Genomic DNA, 26631 nt, shown 5'->3' with positions numbered 1-26631 from the left:
CTCGCTTGGATGGGTGGGGGAATTTGGACTGGACTGAGAAATGCCCCAATTATCAAAGGGAAACCAGTTGGTGCCTAATGGCAGTTTGACTTTCAATCACTGTGATGCAAGCATGCAGTGTATCAAACCGATCAAAAAACCAAACACCTGGGACATGAGGTAAGCGCAACCTCTGGCCTGACTATTACAAAGAAAATCATTCCTTCTGGTGTATGCACCAAGACGATTTTCTTATTTTGTGTAGTGGATAAACAAGCTACATTACAGAGGTAATGCAGCGGACTGTTTGTTCATCGCATCAAAGGGGCTAAACAGTTGAACTGTCCGGGATATATTACCATGCCTATCCTTTGTAATCAATCCATTTTTATAAATATGCTATTCTTTGTCAGAGACAAGTTTTTGACTTTATACTGTTAAGATATTTTGGGACCCATTAGGCAGATACACACTTTGAATTTACAGTCTGTCAGACTACTGTTATAGTTTGTATTTTTCACATTTCTACTAGTAGACTTTATATGGGAAACCTTGGGTAGTGAGCCCTGGTGAAGCACTAACCCCAATCCATGTTAGGGTGAGGCACTAGCCAAACCTGAAAGAATTTGTGCTCAACCCTCTGGTAGTTTGGCACAGAGCAGTCACCCTACAGTTAAGAGGCATTTTGTGAAGTATCTGGGCAGTCCAGGAGGGCAATGGGGGTAGAGAATAACATTGTTAATTTTTTAGAGGACCTTCACAAGTCAACAAAGGCCAATGTTAGATTTTCCCAGGACCTTCGCATTTCACGGGACTTTGGTATAAAAGAGGAGTACAGCAAGGCTGTATCTTGGCCCCATTTTTGTTCAATCTTTATATTAACGACCTGGATAGAGCCTTAAGAGACACTGGGGTAGACTACCCGCATTAAGGGTGGCGCGGTCTCCCCATCCTACTTTATGCTGATGACGCTGTCCTCTTATCGAGGACTGCTTTAGGTCTGCAATCCCTGTTAGATACTTTTTCCCCTCTTCATGGCGGATCGGGGCCTATCAATCAATAACTCTCCAATTCAGAGTTGGCCCCGCTAAAGTCCCCCGTACTGACGTTTTTTCTTATCTTGGGGTCCTATTGGATGAACAAATAAAATGGGGACCACTAATCACTAGGAAAAGGGGGGACTTGGCCCGGGTTAACGCGGCCATTTTTAATTTTGCTTCCAAACTAGGGAAGAGACCAATTGCAGCTTTGCTGAAAGTATATCAAGCGAAAAGCGTGGCTATAGCTAGTTATGGAAGTGAAAATTGGGGGCATATTTCTGTGGATTCTCTCCAGGTGGCGGAGAATAATTTTCTGAAGTGCCTGTTGTGTGTTCCACGTGGTCTGTCTAATTTGGCGTCCCATGAGGAGCTGGGGGTCCCCTTTTTAAGTGACACTTTAGCACTATGTCCACTTGTGTTTTGGCTGAATCAAGAATTAACACTTAATCACCTGATTTTAAAAGAGTGCATGTCTCTTGATAACGTTTCCCGAATACCGTGGCTTATGTATATTAAAAGTAGCCTTCAAGAGTTGGGGCGTGCTAACCTATACTTTAAGCCTGAAACCATTGTAAAAAAGGATGTGGAGTTAATTAGGGAATTCTTTCTCACTCTAAAGAAATTGGATAGGGATGAGCGGGAATTACGGAAACCAAGTGTTCGCACTTTAACGTTAAAAACAACTCCTTCTGCTGAGCCTCATCTTTTGGGGTCCTTATCAATACATGAGCAGTTTTTATTGACCAGGTTTCGCATGAATCTTTTTCATCTCCTGCTAGCCAGGCCAAAAGGGAGCAGTAGAGGTCAAGTGTTGGCACCCTGCGGCTGCGACGGTCAGTCTCCACAGGATCTGCTACATTTTATGTTTTTCTGCAATTGTTTCGCGATTCCTCGTAGGTATTTTTTTAAGCCCTATTTTAAAGAGGATGAATTCTACCCAGGTTCATCCGGCCCTCATGTATCTTCAATTGCTGAAGGAGGATTGTATATTTTTTTTATTGTTGGCTACTTAAAATCCACTATGAAAACTAGGGCTTGCTTGGATAAGTAGCCATCTGTTTGTAGAATCATTAAGGACCTAGAGGTTAAGGAGGACCAGCTCATCCTTGAAGGGTATCATTAACCTATGGGAGATGTTTTTTAAGGTACTATGTACTTTATGGTCATTGATTAAAATGGGAGGCTGTGGAATGGGTTGATCTCATATTTTAATAAGTGTGTTACTTAATGAAATTATGTTTTAATGTATGATGGTTTTTATGCAACTTTTATGGTTTTATTTCTATGAAACCGAATAAAGTTTAATTGAATTGAAGTATCTGTGCAACATTTCAAACAGAAATCAAGTGAAAAGACCACATCAAAAGGATCCCACATCAATTTACAAGAATAAAGTTTGCTTTAATAAATAAAACAAGACCAAAACAAAAATCCAATTAGTAGAACCAGAAATATTAAGTTCTGAGGAAAAATAGAGCCAAAATGCACAAAGCGCCAACTGTGGATATCTAGTTGTGACGGACTGGGACAAAGTCACAAGTTCAGGCCGACCCTGATGGAGCATGGGCCGGCTACAGGGACACAGTTGGGCCCACTGGACAAAGTGCCTTAAATCCTGGTTTTCAGAACATTGCTAGAATCTCTATCGAAGATGCATCAAGCAGACAAAGCAATGTGTCAGTTCCAAGATGCGGCAAGGCTGCGATGCAAGGACCTGCGTCATAGTCAAACATCGAGATGACAGGGCTAGCGATTTAAAGTCCGGCGTTAGAATGTGGCTTTTAGTCCGTTCCAAAGAGCTGTGAGACTGCGATGCGAAGTCCATCGTCTGGGATGCCATCGACCAGGGATGAGAGGACCTGCACCGAGGATGCGATGCGCAGTCAGGGCGATGCAGCACTTCCAAAGGGCTGTGATGCAGGTCTTTGCGATATTCTAATCCACGCAGCAGCAGCGATGCATCGATTTTGCTCAGGGAGTGTGCCACGCAGCAAAGGAGAGGCACTGTTTCTGCTGGATCCACAGAGGCAGGCAGATCACCTTAAGCCCACTTCCAAGGGCCCAGGACTGGGGTAGGACCATTTGGCAGGTTGGACTCCCAGATGGCAGAGTCTAGGTGCAGACGCAAGGTTGTTGGAAGCCGGTTATGTCTGAGGCTTCAGATGAGTAGGCCATCCAACTAGCCCTTGGTTCAAGAGATGCAGGTCTAGTCCCTCTCACCCAGGTAATAGGGCAACAGGCAGCACAGCAGGGCACCTTTTCTACAGAGCAGCAATCCAGCAGAGTGGCAGTACAGCAGCCCTTCCTAGCAGAGTATCCACAGATTCAGAAGTGTACTGAAGTAACGGTGTCTGGGGGCAAGTATTTATAGACAGTTGTGGGGATCCGCTTCTGGAGACTTGCCTTTGAAGTGCACAGGGGCCCTGCCTTTCTGGCCGTGACTCCAGACTAACTACAGTGGGCATTCATCCCTCTGTGTGGAGACAGTACGCAGCCATTCAAGTGTAAGTGGGGCTGGAACCAGCTCCTCCCTCCCATCCGGCCAGTGATGGCCCATTCAGCCGTACCTAAGCTCCCCACTGTGTGTGACGATCTGGGAAGAATTCCTCTTTCAGCATGGCAATGGTCCCTTCGGCTTGGAAGCAGGCCAAGGTGCTCGCCCTTTTAAAAAACCTTCATTGGACCCCATCAAGCCGGAAAACTTCTGACCTATTTCTCTTCTGCCCTGGGTCGCCAAAGTTGCGGAGGGCCATGTCAATAAAGTCCTTTCGGACTTTATGAATAATAAAAAGATCTTAGACCTTTCCCAGAATGGTTTACGCCCCGGTCAAAGTACCGAAACAGCGCTCCTAGCAGTGAGTGAACATCTGCGGACCATTCTGGATGAAGGTCAAACGGCGGCGCTCCTATTGCTTGACCTGAGTGCCGCGTTTGACATGGTCTCCCACTAGATCCTACTGCGCCGTCTAGAAGAGGCAGGGGTAGAAGACTTGGCACTGGAGTGGTTTCGGTCTTTTTTGTCCGATAGATCATTTCAGGTCTTTGCCCCCCCCCCCCCATTCACTTCTTCCGTCCAGTACATCAAGCAGGGGGTCCCCCAGGGCTCGGCATTAAGCCCGGTTCTGTTCCACCTCTATGTCCAACCCTTGGCAGAAGTCGCGCAAGACCATGGTTTGACCATTGTCTCCTATGCTGATGATTCCCAGATGGTGGTAGCTCTCTCGGATGATCACGCTCAAGATGCTACTCAGTTCCGGAATGGTCTTGAGGCGGTTGCATGCTGGATGACGAAGAACTGCCTCCAGCTTAACGCCAATAAATCTGAGGTGCTGCTGGTGGGGCAGGACAAGGGGCTTTGGAGTACACAGCGGTGGCCTTCATCTTTGGGCATTGCCCCAACCCCTAAACTGGTGGTAAAGAATCTAGGGTTTTGGCTTGACTCCACTCTGGGATTTCAAGATCACACCAAGAAAATCGCTGGCACCTGCTTCGGACTCCTACGGGGTCTGAGGCCTATACTAGGGTTTTTTGATTCGGCCACACGTCAACTAATAGTCCAGGCAACCATCTTATCAAGACTCGACTATGCCAATTCCCTGCTGCTAGGTGCCAATAAAGCGGAACTGAACCGCTTTCAACGTGTTCAGAATACAGCCACGCGAGTCTTGCTTGGACTTCCGAGAACGTGTTCCGCATCGGGCCCCTTACATCACCTTCACTGGCTTCCCATCTCCAAGAGGATAGAATTTAAGACCTTGTGTCTAGCTTTTAAAATTTTAAAACTTTCTACGCCCGAGATCCTATCTAATTTGCTCGTCCCTTATGTCCCTACCCGCCAGTGACGCTCAACCAAGTAGATCCTGGCTACTGTTCCTCGAGTGAAACGAACTAGGGCAGGGGGTAGATCTTTCCGTTTCCTGGCTGCCAAGTTGTGGAACTCCCTCCTTGTGAAGATCCATCGTTTAGACTGTCTGCTATCCTTCCGAAAGGCCATTAAGACCCATCTATTTCCCACGGCCTAACCTGACTTTCCTTGGAAACTGCTGTCAACGCCGGGACGGCCCTTAGCTGGGGCAGCTGCACGCTCTACAAATGGCTATAACATAACATACACAAAGCCCAAATGTCACCCACACCCAGTCATGAAAGATACACTAAACATCGTCAAAGACACTGCATCGGGTGGGCTCCTGCACCATGTTACGCAAAAACTTATAAAAGAGGCCTTGCATCCTTAGTAGAAAGCCATGCTTGGTGTCTGGGTTGATTTAGTGCTTTGAAGCCATGGACCAAAGATTCAGACACCCTTTCTGAAAGGGCAGTCGATGAATCTGCCTCATGCTGTCACTAACAAGAAGGGTCGGCAAATGGGCAATGTTTGATTGGATTTTGAAGAGAGGTGGGCTGGTCAATAGTTAATACAGCCGGGCTTTGCACTTTTGAAGCACAAGGGTCAGGGCAGCTCAAGCCAGCGACGCTAAGAACATAGGATGGTAGTGGTCGTTACTGCACATATTGGCATTTTCAGCACAACTTTATTTACTGTTTGCCATGCAATTTTCCCCCGGTAAATGTTGTCATGGTCAAACCTGCCATAATTTGCTTTGTGAAAATGTGCAATAAATGCATGCATGTGAAACTCGGGGTTGTGAGCATCAAGTTCTACATGTCATGCCCCATTTTCCAATTAAAAGCTGCTATCAGGATGTATTTACCACAACTGGTAAAAATACCTCACTCCCATCCGACTCATATGTAATCAAGGGATAAGCAAGTCTTTCTTTGCTTGGGGCTCTGATAAAAATTGCAGTCCTACTTCTATGTTCATACTATGTCTTGTTTTCTGCTTTACTCCAGACTTCTGAGGAATTTAATTTATGGTAGCTAGTTAGGGATTATTACTATTTCTGGTGTAGTTGAATAGACTTCTGCGATTAGATACTCCTGAGCAATGTGAAGAAGGTACACTGTTATTGTTATCATTTCTTGCATCACAGAAAGAAAGAAACTGCAATTTTGTAGACAGCAGGTTACCTATTTAGGTCACCTCCTGTCTAAGGAGGGACGTGCACTCACATCAGATCACATTCAGACTATTTTAGATACTCCTGTGCCCCGTACTCAGAAGGATGTCCGTGCACCGATTGGCCTTACTTCTGTTTGTAGGCAGTGGATCCCCAGTTTTTCGCACATTAATAAACCCTTGTTGGACCTTTGACTAAAGACACTCCGATGCCTTTCCCATGGACTACTGAATGTCAGAATGCCTTCCAACAGTCACGCCAAGCTCTTTGTTCTGCACCAGTATTAGGAACTCCAGACTACACTCACTAACAAGAGCATGTGAGCTTAGTACAGACTTGTCAATATTTTTACCGACAGCCAGTACGCATATGAGGTGGCACACAATTTTTGTCGCTACTGGAAAGAAAGAGGTTTCCTCATCTCACATGGGACACAGATGGTGCATGGAGAATTAGTGCATAATCTTCTTACTGCCCTAACCTATCCCAAGAAAGTCGCAATTGTTAAATGTAGAGCACATAAGAAAGAGACTGATCAAATAGGAGCAGGTAATGCATTTGTGGATCACACAGCCCATGATACCGCAATGCAGCGAAGTACCACCTTCATGTATGTGGTGAAGTCACAAGCTGAACGTTGGCATGATGCCAGGCAGGAAGTGCTGGACATGCAACAATCTACCTCAGCTGATGAACTACATCAATGGTCTAAGGAGGGTACACTGGCTGATGAGGGCTGTTGGAGGAATAAAGATATGACCAAATGGAAGTTACCCACAGCCTACTTATATCCCTTGATTCACATGGCCCGGCACATGTTGGTGCATCCTCACTAGCAAAACACCTCATGCAATTTTGGGACATTCCTGATATTGCTGGCACTGCTCAATACCAAATACATGATCTGGTCTTACACCGCATGAAATTGTTTTTGGCAGGCTCATGAATATTTGGGAGGTACCTAAGCCTCGGCCTATACATGATGTTCCCCACGTGTTGATGAGTGACTATTTGTCCCACTTAACTGACAGCTTGTCTTCTATTTATCAGCAGGTACGGGAAGCTCTTCCAGACAAGTCGCAAGGTGATGGGACACAATTTGTGACCAGGTGATGATCAAAGTCTTTCAGCGGGTGAATTGCTTAGCACCTCGCTGGCGTGGCCCAGAGAAGGTCCTCCTTGCTACCAGAACTGCAGTGCGAGTGACCAACAGGAAGAACTGGGTGCATGTTACACACGGCAAGAAAGTTCAGTTCGCCTTGGTGGAACCTACTGCGCTGAAAGATCAACGCGACATTCTGATTACCGAGAAAGGGCGAGCTGCGTCACCTGAATTACCTGAGGAAGTCTTCCCAGACCACACGATCCCAGGTACATCTCGATATCTGCTTTGTTCCAGGAAGAAAGACATTTCATCGCAAAAAGAGACTGTTTGAGCCACTGTCCTGGGTGGTTAAAGACGGATTACAAAGCGGGGTAACCTTTTAGCCTATTAGTGACTACTCATCTCGAGGTTAGTGAAGAAACCAACGACTGCCCAGGACCTTAGGGCACCATCTGTTCTGTTTGCCAACGAGATGAACATACCTGAGGAGAAGAAATCGAATGCTGAAAAAATCTGTAGCAAATACACAATGTTTGTTACTGGACTAACTTCGACTGCTGTTATCATTGCTACGATAATGTGGGTTGTGGAGGAAGTAGCTCCGGCTCGAAACTTACTGACTGCTACTACTGTCCCCACTGAACATTATTATTTCACTTTTCCTTATCATGAAAAGAAGCACCGCATGTCATATCTCAATAACACTTTCATACAAATGTTGCATCATATTCATAATGCTACGAACACTACCAACTGCTGGGTATGTGGAATGATGCAATCTCATCAGAAGAAGGGAGGAACGCCTTTCATTCCCTTGCCATTCTCGCATAATGGCTCCTATAGAGCCTGGTTCTCACTGTTGTGGGCCTCTGAAATTGCTAATATTACTCTAGCTGATGTAGGAGGACTTAATGCAAAACTTAATAAAGTTTGTTAACCCGATGAGAAAGGGGACCCACAATCCAAAGGAACTGTATGGGAAATGGAGGGAGTATCGCAAAGGAAATTCCGCCACACGTTATGTTTTCCCCAACACTCGAACGGCCAAGGGTAACAGGCCTTCTGTTATCACTGTTACTAGAGCCCGAGAAAATCTTTGTAGGAGCAGTTTTGGTAATATCCCAGTGGGAAAAAGTGACTGTACTACTGTATTGAACATTACTGGCAATGCTTTGTTCCCTCTGTATTTCCACTTGTACTACCTGTCTGTTTAGCAATAGACTGAGAAGTCAGCGATATGATGCTAATTGATATACATGATCTGTATCACACCCCTTTTAAAGCATAAGAAAATGTCTTGGCTTATGCTAAAAGGGTCATCTGGGGAAATGTGTAATATTTTACTTCGCATAAGGGACAGCCATTTTGGCATGGTGTCCATTTAGTTTCCATCGTAATTCTTCCGTCCTCTGCTGCTCGTCTTTTTCACTCGGCTTGTGTTTTCTATTTTAGTTGACTTCCTGACTCAGCTAAAGCAATGTGCGTGCTGGTTTTTTTTAGCTGCTAGTGCACCTTGTCTTAGATGTTAACTGTTGACCATTTACTGCTGCCATAAGTATTTCTGCTCCCCCTCCCACTTTGCTGACCAAGTGGTTATTCATCTGCCCTCGTTTGCTGATAGCTATTTCTAAAACTGTTCTTTCCATTTCTGTTCACATTGCAGAAAACCGGTATAAAAGGGACATGGTTTGTGAATTCAGTATACTACCTCCTGCAGCACTTGAGAGTGTTGTGTGGATGTGGTCCCACTCATGAGTGATTAATAAACTTGTTATTTATTCCAACTCCAGTGTTGATCTCTATTTTGTTGGTCTTTGGACCCGCGGACAAGAGGGTGACCCTGCACCAGTGTGCCCACTTTTAAGCACATTTCCACAATGAAACCAGGACAGGCAAAAAAATGCAAACTTTCTAAAAGTGGCCTTTTTCCAATTGTAATTTAAAATACAACTCCACCATAAGTTAGGATTTTAAATTGCGATTCTAGAGACACCAAACATAAAGGGATTACTTGTCCCCATTTGGATATTACACTTCTAAAATCTCATAAGGTAATCTCAATGTTATCCTACGGGAGGGGTGTGCCCTGCAGTAGTGAAAAACATATCTAGGTGTTTTTCACTACCAGAACAAGTAAAACCTAAAAATACATGTCCTACTTTTTAAATACACTGCACCCTGTCCTTGGGCTGTCCATGACATACCCTAGGGGGTACATATGTATTAAAGAGGCGTTACTTTGCCAGGTCAAAATAGCAATTTAAAACTGCGCTCACAGGCTCTTCAATGGAAGGCTTGAGACATATTTAGGGTGCTACTTAAGTGGGTGGCACAATCAGTGCTGAAGGCCCACTAGTAGCATTTAATTTATGGGCCTTGGGCACAGGTTAGTGTCATCTTACTAGGGACTTGCAAGTAAATTAAAGATGCCAATTGGGTATGAGCCAATGTTACCATATCTTAGAGAAGGAACACTTTAGCACTGGTTAGCAGAAGCAAAGAAAGCAGAGTCCAAGGCCAGCAAAAACAGGAGGTCTGAAAACAAAAAGCTAGGGGAATACCAGATCAGGGATGCCAGGTCTAACAATACTGCTAAACACAACTCATCAGTATTACAGACAGAACTTTTCAAAAATATTTATGCATCAACACCTTAATACGTGAATTTATCACAAACTGTATATTTTGATCACATCTACAATCAAAACATGTCCCTTGGAGATCTAGTTGAAAGTAAAACAGTATTTTTTCCATTAACCTATCTTATCTACCACCTCATTCAGCAGCACCTATTTAACTCAACCCCTACAGATCTGAAACCCTTTCGGATGTGCTTTTCTATTCTGGCTGCAACAGATTCCTCTTAGGACTTCCCAGGTATTTTTCTATAGGAAAACCTCAGTTTTCTTCTGCAATTTAGCTACAACTACAACTAAGGCCAAACAAATCATCCTGGTACAATCTAAACATTGAGTTTAAAGCAATGCTAAATATTTTGAAGGAACTAGCACTAGAACAGGGGGGACAATGGTTATAATATATCGGCATATTACTGAACACACCAAATTACAATAAAAGACAGGAATTTCCAATAACCTTAGCACAATGCAAATAATAATTAAGTCATCAAGCATACACATGCATGGGCACTGTCATGGTGGCGGAAAAGACGGTATATGTTCACAGCGGGTGTCCCAGAAAATGGATTACAAAAATGGGGGCGCTGGAATACTTACAGAGGGGATATTTGCGAACTACCCGTAATAACCCAAGAACTTGAATAATAGACCATGACAACCAGTGAATGCATTAATGATGGATATGTGACAGATCAATGTATGCCTGTTCTTAGCATTTATGGAAGGTACCACACTAAGCGATAAGTGGACTCTATCATTCAATTGTAATTTGTAAGGAACTAATGCTTGTGCCTTTACTTATTAAAATAAAATAAAAATGTTTTTTTTTAAAAAGCATACACATGCAATGTTACAGAGGAATTCATTTTGAACGAGGACTATCTGATTTATTACTGGAGACGGTTAAGGGAACTTTGTCTATGTTCTGACTTCCTATCCATAACTCCGTGCTTAGTTCAAAATCGCTCCTACTCGAGATGGCCCGCATGTCTTCTTGCCACGGCAGCATTCAGGCGCCCCAGTTCTTGAAAAGAATAGCTTTCTTACCTGACACTCAAGGTAAATCTTCCTCCTCTCTGTGGAACATTGAGACCACACTCAGGATACTTTCTGAACACTTACTGTCAAATCAATATGCCTTAATTAAACTAGTAGTTTAATTAAGGTTTTCTACTCATCTGCTTTGACAGAGGCACCATTCACCACCTTGTTTTGCCCTGTTGTACAGATTGGTAACAGGAACTTAGTAGCTCTGCACTCTCCCAACTTGGTGTGTTCCAACTCCAAACTGTCAATTTAGGATGGACAAAGGGAGAACATTTTACATGTTTACCATCAGAATTGTCTGCTTCAACTGCAACTGTTTCAGATCAATTAGCCTGATATTGGAGATGCTGTGCACATCTCTAGCAAATTGGGGGTTCATCCTAGGTAACAGAGTTGAACAGCCTTTATGTATGTGGGAGGGCTTTTCTGAGGACCCGTGCATTTTACATACAAATTGGGCCTAACTGCATGACAAACATGAGTGCATCAGCTCTTTAATATGTACCTCAAAGGTGTAGGGACTAGAAAACAAATGGTCTGAATCAACTTTGCAAGGTTGCCCAGCGCAGGATGCATCAATTTGATACAGTTGCTTGTCTTTTGGATACGTCTCTATGGCTTTGTGGATGCAGATACAAAAGACTACATAGCAACTCCTTGTCCAATCTACACGAAGAACCATTGGGGAGAAAGGTCTAAAGAGACCTAAGAACTGTGGTAGGGACAGACACAAAGATTGCTTTCTGGGAGAAGTGCCAGAGAGCTGATATCTGACTGCAGGCATGGGAGCTTTTTAAATGTATGTAATACATGGCTCAACAAAGTACAGAGGGAAAACACCAATCATTAATGGAATACAAGAACCACAAAGCTGATAATAATTTAGACATGGATGTTGGGTAGAGTTTAGACCAATTTTTAAAGAGTGTAAGGATATGCGATACAGATTGTTTGGGGATTGTCTGATGATTCTTAATCTGTATCACTGCGGCTGGGATTATAATCATCATTTCAATCATTCTGATACACGTTTGTGTGCTGCCTGTACATAATTAAAAACCTATCTTTATAAAACAACTGGTGTATATGTCTGCTGCTTTCAGAGGTTTGGGTGAGGGTCCAGTTATGTACTAATAAGCCCTGCACATAAGAGCTTCTCTACCAGAGTTGTTGACTCACAACAACCTACATCTACATGAAGCTAACTCATCATTAAAAAGAAGTAGCCAAAGGAGGTGTGATATGCAACATAGGGCTGGGGAAATCTATCAGGGATTTGATTTGGAGGGGTGGGGCGTTTACAACAGTCTAAAAGTGCAAATTAAGGAAGGAAGAAAAGTTGACCACAAAATATAATACCACATACAATGTGAACATTAAAGAATAAAGATGAAGGAGGAAGCCATGCTGCCTGGAAGGCTCCTAGCAAACACCGTTAACAATTAGTTTGTCATGCAGGTTACAAGTCGTTCAAAGGCATTAAAAAATCTGCTCTAGTCCACCAAATCAGAGAAGAACATGGAGACACAATCCCTTGCTTCTCATCCATGGCTCTTCTTCATGGGTCTCAGAAGAATGAACTTTCACTCTGATGACAACAAATATGAAAACGTTGTGCCCAAATGCCGCTGTACTAACAGATCTAAATGTATATATGGTCAGCAACAACTAAGGCAGCAATCACCAATAGCTCTCAGTTTGAACTTCTTTAGTACTAATGAAAGCACAATTGTGTGAAATATGACTGGAGCACTGACTTATGCCTCAGACACATTTTGTGGCAGCAATTAAAAACTATGCAAGAATTAGAAGAGCAAATGCAACTCTCAATGTAATGCCAATAGTTTTAGCCTAAAAAAGCAAAAATCTTTTGCCTTTCATACTTTCAACATTTTACAATTACTGTGTGTTTGAGGGACATGTTGTGCACAAAGAGGAATTTTGGCACTTCTGCTTTTTACTGATGAGAAGAAGACTCAACCCAAGAACACATCCAAAATGAGAACACTGCTGTTTAACAAAACAATGTGTACTGAATGGTGTACAAAAAAGTATTGAGTACCACAAACATTATAAATGTATCAAAATATCCTATTGACCTTAGGAAATACTTGTACACTTGTGTGGGCTCCATGCACATTTTACAGAGGTCATAACTATTCAAAAGGGTAATACCTCTTCTGTTGCATTATTGTTGAGTTCTTCCGGGCTGGTAGATAGGATTAATGGAGAAGGAGATGGTGTTTTTTCCGGGTCAGTCACACTTTGCATATCCAGTGTCACTGAAACAGACCCCGAATTCATGGATTCCTCACTTTCTTCCTCTTTGCCTATGAGGAAAATGAATGAAAAAAGGTATGCTTTACTAAAAATCCAGCAGTTTCATCCCTGGCTTTGTTGACAATCTCAGACTATGTTAGAGGAGTTTTAAAAACAATAAATTCAGCCATTTAACCATTTTATGGTTGCCCTTTGTAAACACTGTTATACACTGTACATAAATATGTGCACAATTCATGCAGATGTGACTATTTTCAATGTATAACTTGACACATGTTTATTTTCGAAACTATAATTCCCTCACTTCATTCAGTCTGAATAAAACAAAGACGGTGCTCCTACCTCTCTCCATCTTGTGTTTGATCCTCTCCTGGAGCATAACCTTTTTAACCAACCTTTTGAGCGGCTCACTTGCATTCTTCTACTGCTCGTTTTTATTAACGATTTTTTTCTTTTTGGATACGCACTCCATGAGAGTACATATTTCCCAACTCACTGCCCTTGAGTGCTTTTCTCAAACATGCATCACCTGTACTCATGTCCTGGCCTACTTTTCCCCACACCACTGCCCGCTCCCTTATGTCCTGCTCTTTCATCTTCTTCACTTCCTGCATTCAGTGTTTCTCTCCATCTTGTGTGTTTCTTTTAAACTCCTACCCAAACCTGGCTTTACTTTTAGATTAACCCCTTTGTAACTGCTGCTCTCCCAGCCTTGTGTGCATTTGTAATTTTTCAAAGCGGCTGTATTTTGAGGGCCCAGGAGCTGTCATTTGCGGATGGGTGCTCTGCCCGCCATCTTAAACTGATCAATATAAAAAAACGAAGAAAAAAATGGCACCTTTGTCATTCTGTAGGGGCATGCATGCGTGGTAAGGCGTTTGCGCACCTGCAGAATGATGTGACTGCTAACAATGCCTTTTAGCTTTTTAAAAATGTTGCTAATCTTAAACAGTATTGGCAACAAAGGAATGGCAAAGCCAATACGTCCCAAAGGCGCCTTTGCCAACTGTTATTTTGTCCATTAAATTTGATAGAGGAAATCCTTTGAGTGTCTTCATTTTTCCCAAATTCGAATTTCAAATAATGTTTTCCAAACACTGAATATGGGTAGACGCAACGGCTCATTCCATTTGATGAAGAAAATGTTTACGACTTTGACAAATAGGCTATTGTTGCATGCATTGCTTATATCATAGTACATAACATAATTCTCCAGAGGCATGGACGTTCTTGATGCTCTAGCTACTTTTTTATTGCAGATAATGCATGGGAATGATCAGGGCCAGCTCACTTTCACAATTCTCCCTTAGCCTGTCCTTTCCTCCTCACCTATCGGTAAGCTTCTAGTTGCTTTTTTGCCACTTCAAGTTTATCACCTCACTTTCCTCACAAGAGCAGTTCTATCCAATAGAGGTCTGTTCAAACCAGCATTCTATCAGAACAGCCACAACACACGTTAGAAAGGCTGGGATAGCTTTGGGTAATTTTTCAAAGATGCATTCACTAGGTTTCCAAGGAGGCTCCAATGCAGGAGAGCAGAGCACAACTAAGAGGGGACCTTCTCTCAAACACACAGTTCTTTGTCTTTGGCATTATGTTCGAATTGCTTGTCAGGATCACAGGTGGCAGAAATATGTTTAACTCCAGTAGCACAGTTTTCGCAAGCTTGTAATGCCCTGGCTGAGCACTCCTGAAAGTAGCTCACATCAGACAATATCTATACGGCCTATTGTGTTTGTTGGGCAATCACATCATAGCTCCATTAGCTTATATACACAGAGCTATGCCTTCATTGTAACCCAGAGTAGTGAATAGGGCAGTGAAAAAGTTCAAATCTAGGGCTAAGGAGAGCCTACTTGCTCCATGCTGCCACATGAATACTAGCAATTCTTTGTTCTGAGCTACCACATTAGATTTCAGCCAGGATTAGGGGTGGGAGATCCATGCCATACTGTAAGAAAGTGCCCTCTTTTTGCATGGTTGCCCCACTTTTCGCTGAACTGCTCATGTACTTTGAATGAGTGTGCCCTGGGTTCCTGCCAATCAGGTACCCAGGCCCGAAGTTCTTTCCCTAAAACTACATTGAAGACTAAACCTAATTGGCATTCTCAGGCCACAGGTCAGTCCTTGGTAAATGGTACCACAGGTACCCAGGGCACTGGGACCAGGGAAGGCCTCTAAGACCTGCAGCATTTATTGTGCCACCCTTACAGGCCCTGTACCTTTACACTCACACACATTGCCTTGCTTTGGTGCAGAACAAAGTGGAGTCGACATGGCACACAACCCTGTGCGCCATGCCTACAACCCACTGCCCTGGCATAGATCAGCCACCCATCTAGCTGGGTGCACTATATCAGTGGTGAGAGTACAGGTGCATGAGCCCTGTACTCCTACAGTGTCTAAGCCAATTCTTAGACATTGAAAGTGCAGTAATGCAATTAAGAGTATATGGTGCTGGGAGTTTGTCATTACGAACTCCACTGTACCAGAATGGCTTTACAGAAAACTGAGAAGTTTGGTTTCAAACTTCTCAGCACATAAAACCCACACTGATGCCAGTGTGGGATTTAATGAAAAATGCACACACGGAGGGCATCTTAGATATGCGCCCTGAAAAATTACCTAACAGTAGTGTTCAAGTTGAGTGGCTGCTCCCCAACTGCCACCACCAGACAGGTTTCTGGACCCCTGGGTCGAGAGCCTGCTGCTCTTGGGGGCCTGAAACAATGCACTTCCTGGGACGAGGTGTCAAGCCTCCTCCCCCCAGGATGGACAGTGTACACGAAGGGGAAGCTTCAAAGGTTTGCCACCTTTGTAAGCTTCCCCAGGCCTTTTGCTGCTCCCAGCAACTGGTCCCCACCAGTTCTGACTCCCACTTTCGGCAGGAGAAACGGTGGAAAAACCAAGTGAGGAAGGGAGGTGTGCCCACCTTTGCCAACCCCACCCCTCAGGTGGGGGAGGCGAGGTGAAGCACAACTCTCAGTCCCCGCCATCTTGCAGATGGGGGGATCCAGCCAACCAGAGTGAGGCATATGCCCGCCTCCCATTGGAGGGTGGCATAATAAGGGGTGTACCCACCACAAGGAAGGCACCCATCGGTCCCAACCTTTTACTTACCTGTAACACACCAAAATCTAGTATTTAGGGGCTCCCCTGAACCTTGCCTCAGACAAGCAACGACCAAGAAAAAAAAGAAGGACCGATCAGCCGTGCCGAAGCTAAGAAGAGGAGGACGTCCACTGACTTGGCCCCAGCCCTACCGGCCTGTCCCCACCTCAAACCTGCAGAACCGAAGCTCCGGTGTGTCCTGCAGCCAGCAACCTCAAGAATCCCGAGGACCTGCCCTGCCTTCCAAAGAAAAGCCTGTCTCCCGCAAACACCAGATTTGTTTATCCACAGACTCCAACTCCGGCCAAATCTGCGAGTCTGCACCACTCTGCACCCGTTGCCCACGGCCCGAGTTAGAGTGGCCCAAACCACGAGGAGGTCTCACGGCGATTCTGACCCAAGATCTGCTGATCTTTGACCTGCCTCGAATCTTCCAGCGAAGCCTGCAGCCTCTTTCTGGAGGATCCCCCCCGACCGGAGGTGGTAAGAGAAACCCAATGCCTAAAGACACCCCTGCACCAGAAGCCCCACGGCCTTGGGTGGCCCAACCGATGGTGTCCCAGAATCCCCAGGCATCCCAACTTACCTCTCCAACTGGTGGTCACCTCCAGAAGATCTTCGTGCCCGAGCCTGCAGTCTTTGTTGAAACCGGAGAATCCCTATTGAAACCAACAGGGCACCTGACACCAAAAAATCACCCTGCACCCAGCTGCCACTGCGGGTGTACTTTTGAGTGCTAACTCATATCCCCCTTTGCCCTGAGCCTAACACCAGGAGCTTTGCTCCCACAACCCAATGGCCTGCTCGTAAGCAGCCACCAACCGGAGGACCCCTATCCCCTATTGGATAACATTGAACCTCAGCACTCTGCACTCTGCACCCGGCTGCCCTACTGCCGCAGAGGGTGTAACAAGAGTGCATCCTTGACCCTGGGGGAACCCTTGTTCTAACCCAAAGAACGCAATCCCAAAGACAGATTACTTATCTGGTAACAGTTAATCAGTCAATAGGTTCCTATGGAGAGAAATGAAGTTAAGTGTGGAGTTGACTTGTATGAAAACCTGAAAAATTACAATTGTGCAAAACTGATTTTACTTACCTTCTTTCTAGGAAATGTCCCAGTGTAATATCGAGGCATATCACACAGAGTAGAAAAAGTAACTTAAAAAGTAACGAAAAAGTCTGTACAGTAATTTCAATACCTTGACTTGCCTGTATTTCAAACTACATTTGAACTTGCATTCACTTGTAAACACTACATATTATTTTGCAAAGCATTTATTTCACTTACCTGTGCCAGGATTGGCTTGGTTCTAGAAATAAAATAACTTAACAATATTTTTATACAATCAAAACTGATCTGAGTTCAGTCTTTGAGTGTGTGACATAATTTGCTGATAAAGTGTGTAGAACAAATGCTTAACGCTACCCTCTGATACAGCCTTACTGCTCGCCCACACTACCACAAAGAGAGTAAGGTGCTATCTACTTTCACCTCTGCCTACCTTTGGGGTTCCACTGGACTCTGTGCACACCATACCTCATTTGGGTATAGTATATACAGAGCCAGGTTCCTACACATACCAGGAAGACCTTCCTTTTAGATTCTCATGGCCCTCATTTTCCTTCCATGTGCACCCACTACTGAAGGGGCTCAGGAAAGGTGAAAACAGGTTTTTCTTTAGATCAATAGATGCAGAAGCACTGATGGTGTTTTAGCACGATAATCAACAAGTTTCATTTAGCCGTTCAGGACATAACAATTGGAAAATTATCAAATATTTCACAGGGTTTCTGCATCGGCAGGGAAAACAAAATTAGCCATTACTGATAAGAGCACAGGAGAGTTACATCAGGCATTTTGTGTACTCCTTATCAACGATGTCTCAAAACTGCTTCCTTGAACTGAGCCACAAACATGCCCTCAAACTCAGCAAAAGGTATTATCCTGGCATCAGAGCCCTTTGGTTAAATCAAAATGCACATAGGGAGAGAGTCCCAAGAACTTTAGTTTTCTATGATTCACTGCTGGAGCCACACCTGCAACCTCCCTTAGCTCTCTACGGGCTCTAAAGTTTTCCCCTCTCGCCAGTATGGCAGGACCGTGCCTGACCCAGACAGGAGACAAGTCCTACACCGTTGTCTATTCTCCCAATATCTCCAAATCCACTGCTAAAACTTTCAAACACTCCATTCTCTGAAAAGAGACCCGAGACCCTGATCGCCGACTTATGATATAGCGCTGACAAGGGTACAATCATTAATTATCTCATATTCTATTCTAGAAAAACATCCCTTTTGCAAGAAACCTTCTCGGAGCTCCTTAATGTACAAAAAACCAGGAACATTCCGTACAGCACTAAGCACACAATCGCGCTCTCCTCAAACTTGCAAGCTGACCTTACCGTCACCTTATACAGAAATGGAATCGTCCTGATCCAAGCTCCAACCAAAGACCTCAATAAATTCGCGAACCTTTTCACCCTCCTCAAAAATCGTGTGCATGACCCTCATCCTTCCACGCTCCCCCTACACCAACTTACGCCAACAGACACCCTCCCGCGCCCCGTTCAACGCAGCCCAACGGTTCAGGATAAACCAGTTACCGCTATCCCTGCGACACCTTCGCCCTTGCAAACAGCCCTGCCCCCTCTCGGAGGAGGAAATTCTAGTCCTCCTCCGTACCTACAATTCTTCCCCTGTAACCCCAAGTCCACTAGACCTCTCGGAAGAGGAAACTCTAGCCCTCCTCCTCACTTGCGTATCTGCCCCTGAAACCCTTGGGCCATTGGACTTGCTATCCATACAGTTGCTATCAACCCTAACAGATCAGCTACTCGCCACAACAGAGGAGTTATTAACAACAACCTAATGCTAGTACCCATTTCCGCCCCAATGCACGACACACACCCTGGCCCCACCTCTAACCGGCCTCCTAATTAACTGTCGCTCAGTAGTAAAACATGCCACGGATGTCGCCAATCTGATCCTGAGCCAAAAATCTGACTTAGCAATCCTGACAGAATCCTGGCTCAATGAATCCTCATCTCCCTGCCTAGACATCTTAGTCCCTCCTAACTATAACATCACAAGGCTGGACAGGCAACCAAATAAAAAAAGGGGTAGGCATTGCCTGCATCTACCGCTCTAACTTCCTCGTAACCAAACTTCTGACAGATGCCACAGTATCCTACGAATACCTCGCACTCTCCATATGCAGCAACGTCACCCAACTGTGCAGACTGTACATCTTTTACCACCCCCCAGACATGAATGACGCCTTCACTGGCCACCTGATGGAAATCATCACAGCCAAAGTCTTCTCAAAGATATTTTCCTTGGCGACTTCAATCTGCACAAGAACGACCTCAAGGATCCCCAGGTCAACGCCATCAAAGACTTCTTAGCCGACCAAGCCCTTACCCAAGCAGGCACACTCCCAACACACTTGAAAGGCGCCACCCTAGCCTGGATCATTGCTAAGGAAGCTGTGGTCAAGATCATCTCTATAGACCCATGCGACTGGTCTGACCACCACGCTATTACTTTCCTTTTGCCTGGCACCCACAAGACATGTGCACCGCAACCTGTGATTCCTAAACGTTGGATCAGAGACACTAAGAACCTTGATCCCGGAAAACTGGCTGCACGCTCCAAGACTGACCTCCCATTTCCCCCCTTAAATCACAACGGTCAACAACGTCACAGAACACTATACCACAACTATATCTATCATTCTGGATGATCTTCCTCCGCTCAAACTAAAAAGAACCCAAATCAAAGACAGAAACCCCGGATTTAATGGATCCCTCAACAACGAAAGGAGAACCCTCCGGCAGGCAGAAAGAATCTGGAGACAGCACCTGTCAGCTGCCCACTTAAAACTACTCTGCCAGACCAGAAATACCTATAATAAGAACATCCTCAAGTCAAAAATAGAATTCTTTAGATCAGGGCGGGGGAACGCCAAGAACAGACCTCGCAAGCTCTTCGAAATGGTCCAATACCAATCCAATAAACTGGCCAAAACCTCTAAACAAACCTCTAAATCTCTAATAACTTGTGAGGAACTTTCCTCTTTCTTATCTGGCAAAATTACTACCCTAGGAAACGAACTTAGATCTGCTACCCACTCCCAACCCCCTCCGATACTGCCTCATCTCTCTGCGTTGCCTCCCCAGACACCACCCCAAAACCATGCACACTGGTCCTTCTTCAAAGATTAGGACAACCTTTCCGTCTCGAAATTTCTAGCCTCCTTAAACCCAAACAACCACTTTAATGACCCACTCCCCTCTAACTGCTTAGCTGTCGCCTCTTAATCTATAATTCCTAGTTGGACGGCAATAATCAATGCCTCCCTCCGTCAGGGGTCGATACCTGACTCTCTAAAAGACGGACAAGTCATGCCCATCTTAAAAAAGCCTACGCTGAATCCTGCCTCCCCAGACAACTTTAGACCTATATCCAATACCCCGCTCCTTGCCCAAGTTCTGGAGAAATGTGTACAGGAGCAATTGAGTCAACACATCACCAACGTCCACCTACTTGACGACTTCTAATGTGGATTCAGGCCAGGGCACATCACCGAAACCACCATTCTCAAACCCCTTGACTAAGGCAAAAACTGTCTCCTAATCCTCTGAGACTTATCCTTGGCCTTCGATGAGGTCAACCACGAAATACTCTAACGGCTCAAACTCAGGATGGGGCTGGGTGGCCATGTTCTTGAATGGTTTAGGCCCTTCCTACAGAACCACTCTCAAAGATTCCTAATCAACGGTAAACTGTCCGCTCGCTCTCCGATCACGGTCGGAGTCCCCCAAGGATCAACCCTATCCCCTACCCTCTTTAATCTTTACCTTGAACCGCTAGCAGAAGTATTACGCACCGCCATTATCTTCTTCCACATGTATGCCGACGACACCCAGACATACATCAGAATCTCTTCTCCCGAACATCTAACCAGCTCAAACTCAACGCACAAAAAACAGAATTTCTTCTAATCTCCCCACCCAAAAACAACCCGCACATTCAGAAAAGGACTAAAGCGATCACTGCCTTAAAAGGCACTCCCACGATAGTGAACTCTGCCAAATCTCTTGGAATAATCCTAGATTGCAGTTTAAATATGCATGGACACATCAACTCAATGGCCGAAAACGCCAAATTTCACCTGAGCTATCTAAGAAAGCTGAAACCCTTCCTCGACACCCCGACCTCAAAGAACAAGTTACTTACCTTCAGTAACGATGTATCTGTAAGAAACATTAGTTAGATTCCTCACCTTAGAATATCCCCAGGCGTCAGACTGGATCCGGAAGATTTTTCGTCAGCAATACCCCTTGCGCGTCGCTAGGCGTCGTCTGCGGCTCCGTGTCCGTCGTCGGCGTCGTGCGCTGGAATGACGTCGGAGTACTTAGACGCCGCCCTCGCGCGCTGACGTCAGTTCTTGTACATAGCCTTCCGCGCCAGGAACGCAGAGCCATGCAAGATACCGACACTGGTGCCAAAAAATTCTAGGGCCCTGAAAGGGATAGCCTTCGCAGAACGGGGAGGATGGGTGGGTCGGTGAGGAATCTAACTAACTAATGTTTCTTACAGATACATCGTTACCGAAGGTAAGTAACTTGTTCATCTGAAAGAAACACGTTAGTTAGATGCCTCACCTTAGAATAGATACCCAAGCAATACCAACCCTGGTGGAGGGTCTGCGAACCAAGATCACACCAGAAAGTCCTGGAGGACAGAACGGCCAAAGAAGCCATCCCTCCGGACTTGGCTGTCTAGGCAATAATGCCTGGCAAACGTGTGCAGCGAAGCCCACGTTGCCGCCTGACAGATGTCCTGCAAAGGGACCCCCCGTCCCAAAGCAGTAGTAGCCGCTGTGGCCCGAGTAGAATCGGCGCGCAGCCCAACAGGCGGTTCCTTTTTTGCCAAGGAATAACAGATTTTTATACACAAAACGACCCACCGGGAGATGGTCCGTTTGTGTACAGCTTTTCCCTTCTTTGCACCCACGTAGCCAACGAAAAGCTGGTCGTCCACCCGGAACTGTTTAGTGCGGTCCAAATAAAAGGAGAGCGCACGTTTTGGGTCCAGACGGTGGAGCCGCTCTTCCTCTTTGGAAGGATGCGGAGGCGGAAAGAAGGTGGGCAAGGTGACAGATTGCCCAAGATGAAAGGGGGTCACCACTTTCGGTAGAAAGAAGGACGAGGCCGAAGGACAACCTTGTCCGGATGAACAGATAGAAAAGGAGGCTTGGACGATAGAGCCTGGAGCCGAAGTGATGGCTACCAGGAAAGCAGTCTTAAGAGTGAGAAGACGAAGAGGACAATTGTGAAGAGGCTCAAAGGGAGCGCACATCAGGAATGTCAAGACAAGATTCAAGTCCCACTGAGGCATTACGAAAAGGACAGGAGGGAACGTGTGAGTAATGCCTTTAAGAAAGCGTGACACTACAGGGGACTTGAAAAGAGAGGGCTGATCTGGAAGCCGTAAGAAGGCAGAGAGAGCAGCAAGATAACCTTTCAAGGTGCCCAGGGCAGAGCCCTGCCGGGCCAAAGAAAGAAGAAAGAGGAGAACCTCAGAAAGAGGGGCGGAAAGGGGATCCACAGCCTTTGCTGTGCACCATGCCACAAATTTGTTCCACCGGCAGGCGTATACCGTCTTCGTGCAGGGACGCCTGGCTGCCAGAATGATATCACAGACTTCAGCAGGCAAGTCAAATGGCATCAACTGCCGCTGCTCAATCTCCACGCATGGAGGTGTAGGCTGGACAGGTTCGGGTGGAGAACCGTCCCCTGCTGCTGCGACAGAAGATCCTCCCGAAGGGGCAGACGTATCGGAGGATCGGTCAACATACTGAGTAGCTCGGGATACCAGTACCTTCGTGCCCAATCCGGAGCCACCAAGATGACTTGGGCCCGGACACGCCTGATCTTCTTCAGCACTCTGGGCAGAAGTGGTATAGGCGGAAAGGCGTACAACAGACCGCAACTCCACTCGCGACGAAAAGCGTCGCCGAGCGAGTGCCGCCTTGGAAATTCCAACGCGCAGAACTGCTGACATTGCGCGTTCTCGTCGGTGGCGAATAGATCTAACCAAGGCTCTCCCCACTGCTGAACGAGACCTTGTGCCACCTCGGAGTTCAGACGCCATTCGTGATCCATCATGCACCGGCGGCTGAGTTCGTCTGCTCTGGCGTTCAGAGAGCCCACCAGATGTTGAACCACCAGGGTGATGCCCTGGTGTTCCAGCCATGTCCAGAGGCGCAGAGCCTCCTGACAAAGGGTCCAGGACCCCACCCCGCCCTGTTTGTTGCAATACCACATGGCGGTGGTGTTGTCCGTGAACACCTGCACGACACTTCCCCGGACAGAGGGAAGGAAGGCTTTCAGTGCAAGTCGGATCGCTCTCAGCTCCAACAAGTTGATGTGGAGGCGAGACTCCGCCGGAGACCAGAGGCCTCTGATCTCCGCCTCTCCCATATGGCCACCCCATCCCAGGAGGGACGCATCCGTCACTACGACATGCTCCGGTAGGGGTAGGGAGAGGCTCTTGCCCGTGACCCAATCGCGGTCCGTGAGCCACCACTGCAACTGCTGTGCAGTGCTCTCCGAGATCAAGACATGGTCGGACAGGTTGCCGTGATGCTGGGCCCACTGAAACTTCAGGTCCCACTGCAGAGCCCGCATGCGCCGCCTGGCAAAATGCACTAGTAGGATGCAGGAGGCCATCAGCCCCAGAAGCCGCAACACTAGCCTGACCAAAACCCAGGATAGAGGCCGAAAGATGGGAATCAGGGCCTGTATATCCCGGACCCGCTGTTCCGGTGGATGAACCCGGAACTGCGCCGAATCGAGAACCGCTCCGATGAAAAGGAGCTTCTGAGAGGGGCTCAGGTGTGACTTCGGCACGTTGATGTAAAACCCCAGCAAATGGAGGAGATCCGCCTTAGTCTGGAGGTGGGAGACGACTGTCTGGGGCGAGCCCGCCTTCAACAACCAGTCGTCGAGATAGGGGAAGACTGGAACCCCTGATCTGCGCAGATGAGCTGCGACCACCGCCATCACTTTCGTGAACACCCGAGGGGCACTGGTAAGGCCGAAGGGGAGCACTGTGAACTGAAAGTGCTCCTGACCCACCGTGAACCGCAGGTAACGCCGGTGGGCCGGCAGGACGGGGATGTGGAAATATGCGTCCTGCAAGTCCAACGCTACCATCCAGTCTCCAGGGTCGAGGGCAGGTAGAACCTGAGCCAAAGTTAACATTTTGAACCGTTCCTTCCGGAAGAAGGCATTGACGTTCCGGAGGTCCAAGATAGGGCGTAGGCCCCCTTTGCCCTTCTTGGGAACCAGAAAGTAGTGGGAATAACAACCATGACCTACTTCTGGGCTCGGAACGCGCTCGACGGCCCCCTTGGCCAAGAGGGCCGAAATTTCCTCGTGGAGAAGATTCAAATGATCCCCCGAGATACGGTGGTGCTGCGGTGGCATGGCTGGAGGGGTCGTCTCGAAGGGGAGGGAGTAGCCCCTTCGGACGATTTGCAGCACCCACCTGTCCGATGTGATGGACCGCCAGTGGAGCAGGTGATGGCGAACTCTGCCGCCCACTGGCGTGGAATGGGCCTGAAAGCTCGGACTAGGAAGGCTTTGAGGGGTATGCTGCCGGGGTGGATGTGGACTGACCGCGTCGTCCTCCAGTACCGCCTCGGCGGAAACCACGTCCGCGACCGCGTGCAGGTTGGTTCTGCGGCCGGTGGCTAGGCGGACGTGAGGAGGTGCCCCTTCCTTGGCCACGAAAGGAGCGAAAGGCGGAAGTTTGTGGCCGCGGGGCCGAGAGGCCCAAGGACGTGGCCGTAGCCCGGGAGTCCTTGAAGCGAGCCAGCGCACTGTCCGCTTTCTCACCAAAAAGGCGAGCACCATCAAAAGGCATGTCCATGAGGGTGCTCTGGACATCCCCTGAAAAGGCGTGACGTCGAAGCGCCACCGTGGTAGAAATCGCCCTACCCAGCGAGTCCGTAGTGTCAAGCCCACATCGGATTGCATGGCGCGCTGCATCTCTCCCATCGGCCAGGGCCGAGGAAAGCCGCGCCCGGGCCTCCTCCGGGCACAGTGGCAGCACGTCCTCCACCGCATCCCACAGAGAGTGGGAATAACGGTCCAAGAGACAGGCGGTGTTCAAAGACCGCAGGCCCAAACTGAGCGAAGAGAACAGCTTCTTACCAAACTGTTCCAGTCTCTTGGAATCCCGGTCCGGAGGAGCGGATGGGAAGGAGGATTGGGAGGTAGAGGCCTGGATAACCAGACTCTCGGGTGTGGGGTCGCCCGGAGCAGGGCGGTGGCGCCTGGCAACGTTCCTATCCACAGGAGGGACTGTGGAGGGCTTGGACCAGGTGCCCTGCAGAACATCAGTGAGGGCCTCATTGAATGGCAGCAGAGGCTCAGTGGAGCATGCGGCAGACTGAAGCACCTCAGTGAGGATGTTAGTCCTCACAGCCACGGCAGGCAGCTCGAGCCCAAGGGCTTCGGCCGCCTTGCGCAGCACCACAGAAAAAGCTGCACCCTCCTCGGAAGCCACAGTCGGAGGAGAGATGAATCCAGTGTCTGGTGAGGTATCCAACCCACTGGCCTCCCCCAGTTCATCTGCCCAGTCCTGTGCAAGTTGGCTCTGAAGAGCCATAGGGTCATCAGACCCCTCCCAGTCGCCCCCGTCATCCGATTCCTGGTAAACAGGAGGAATGATCGGAGCCGGTCGATAGACAATATGTGTCTCTAGCGGAGTCGGATGCGGCGCCGGGCGGCGCCGCATCGGCGTCGGGACCGGACAGGGGCTGAACCGGGGATCAACATCGACCGGAGCCGGTGTCTGGGGTGGTATCGGTGTCGGCGCCAGCGGAGGAGGCGTAACGAGGTCGACCGGCGTCGACGGGGGCCCAGGCTCGGGCCCCTCGGGGACCTGCGGCGTCGGGGCCACCAACGGCGCCGGGGCCGGAGCCGCCGGCATGCGAAGTCGCCCAGTCGAGTCCGCGGGGCGGAAGGCGCACCAGCGGGCGGCGACGGCGGGGCCAGGCTCCATGGCCGAGAGGAAGGCATTGACCTCCGCCGGAGTCGCGTCAGTCCCAGGGACCGTCGGGTATGGGGACTTGCGAGGCGCCTGCGGCTCCTGCGGAGCCGCAGGGGTGGAACCACCCGGACCCTCGGCCGAGTCGCCTGACCGGCGAGGGGAGTCCGAAGAGCGGTGTCGCTTCTTGGACTTCTTGGAGTGCCTCGACTTACCCGAAGACTTCGAGCCAGACGAGTGACGATGTTGAGTGCGGCTCCGCGACCGATCCTTGGACCTCCTCCTGGACCGGGATCGAGAGCGACGCCAAGTGGCGAAGCTCGAGAAGCTTGCGGGACCGC

At 47.5% G+C, this 26631-nt stretch overlaps 1 protein-coding gene across 37 annotated transcripts in view; it reads right to left on the bottom strand.

The window, feature by feature from the left end:
* Positions 1-26631, bottom strand: part of PPFIBP1 (PPFIB scaffold protein 1) — a 1024139-nt gene that overhangs the window by 524907 nt on the left and 472601 nt on the right. For all 37 annotated transcript variants that reach the window (XM_085652838.1, XM_085652839.1, XM_085652808.1 and 34 more), the window contains one exon: positions 13010-13164. In XM_085652838.1, the coding sequence (XP_085508964.1) occupies positions 13010-13164 (155 nt within the window). The remainder of the gene's footprint in view (positions 1-13009; positions 13165-26631) is intronic.

The sequence above is a fragment of the Triturus cristatus genome, chromosome 4_1 (assembly GCF_964204655.1).
Source record: "Triturus cristatus chromosome 4_1, aTriCri1.1, whole genome shotgun sequence".
NCBI classification, from domain to species: domain Eukaryota; kingdom Metazoa; phylum Chordata; class Amphibia; order Caudata; family Salamandridae; genus Triturus; species Triturus cristatus.
This window is presented reverse-complemented; position numbering and strand designations above follow the sequence as displayed.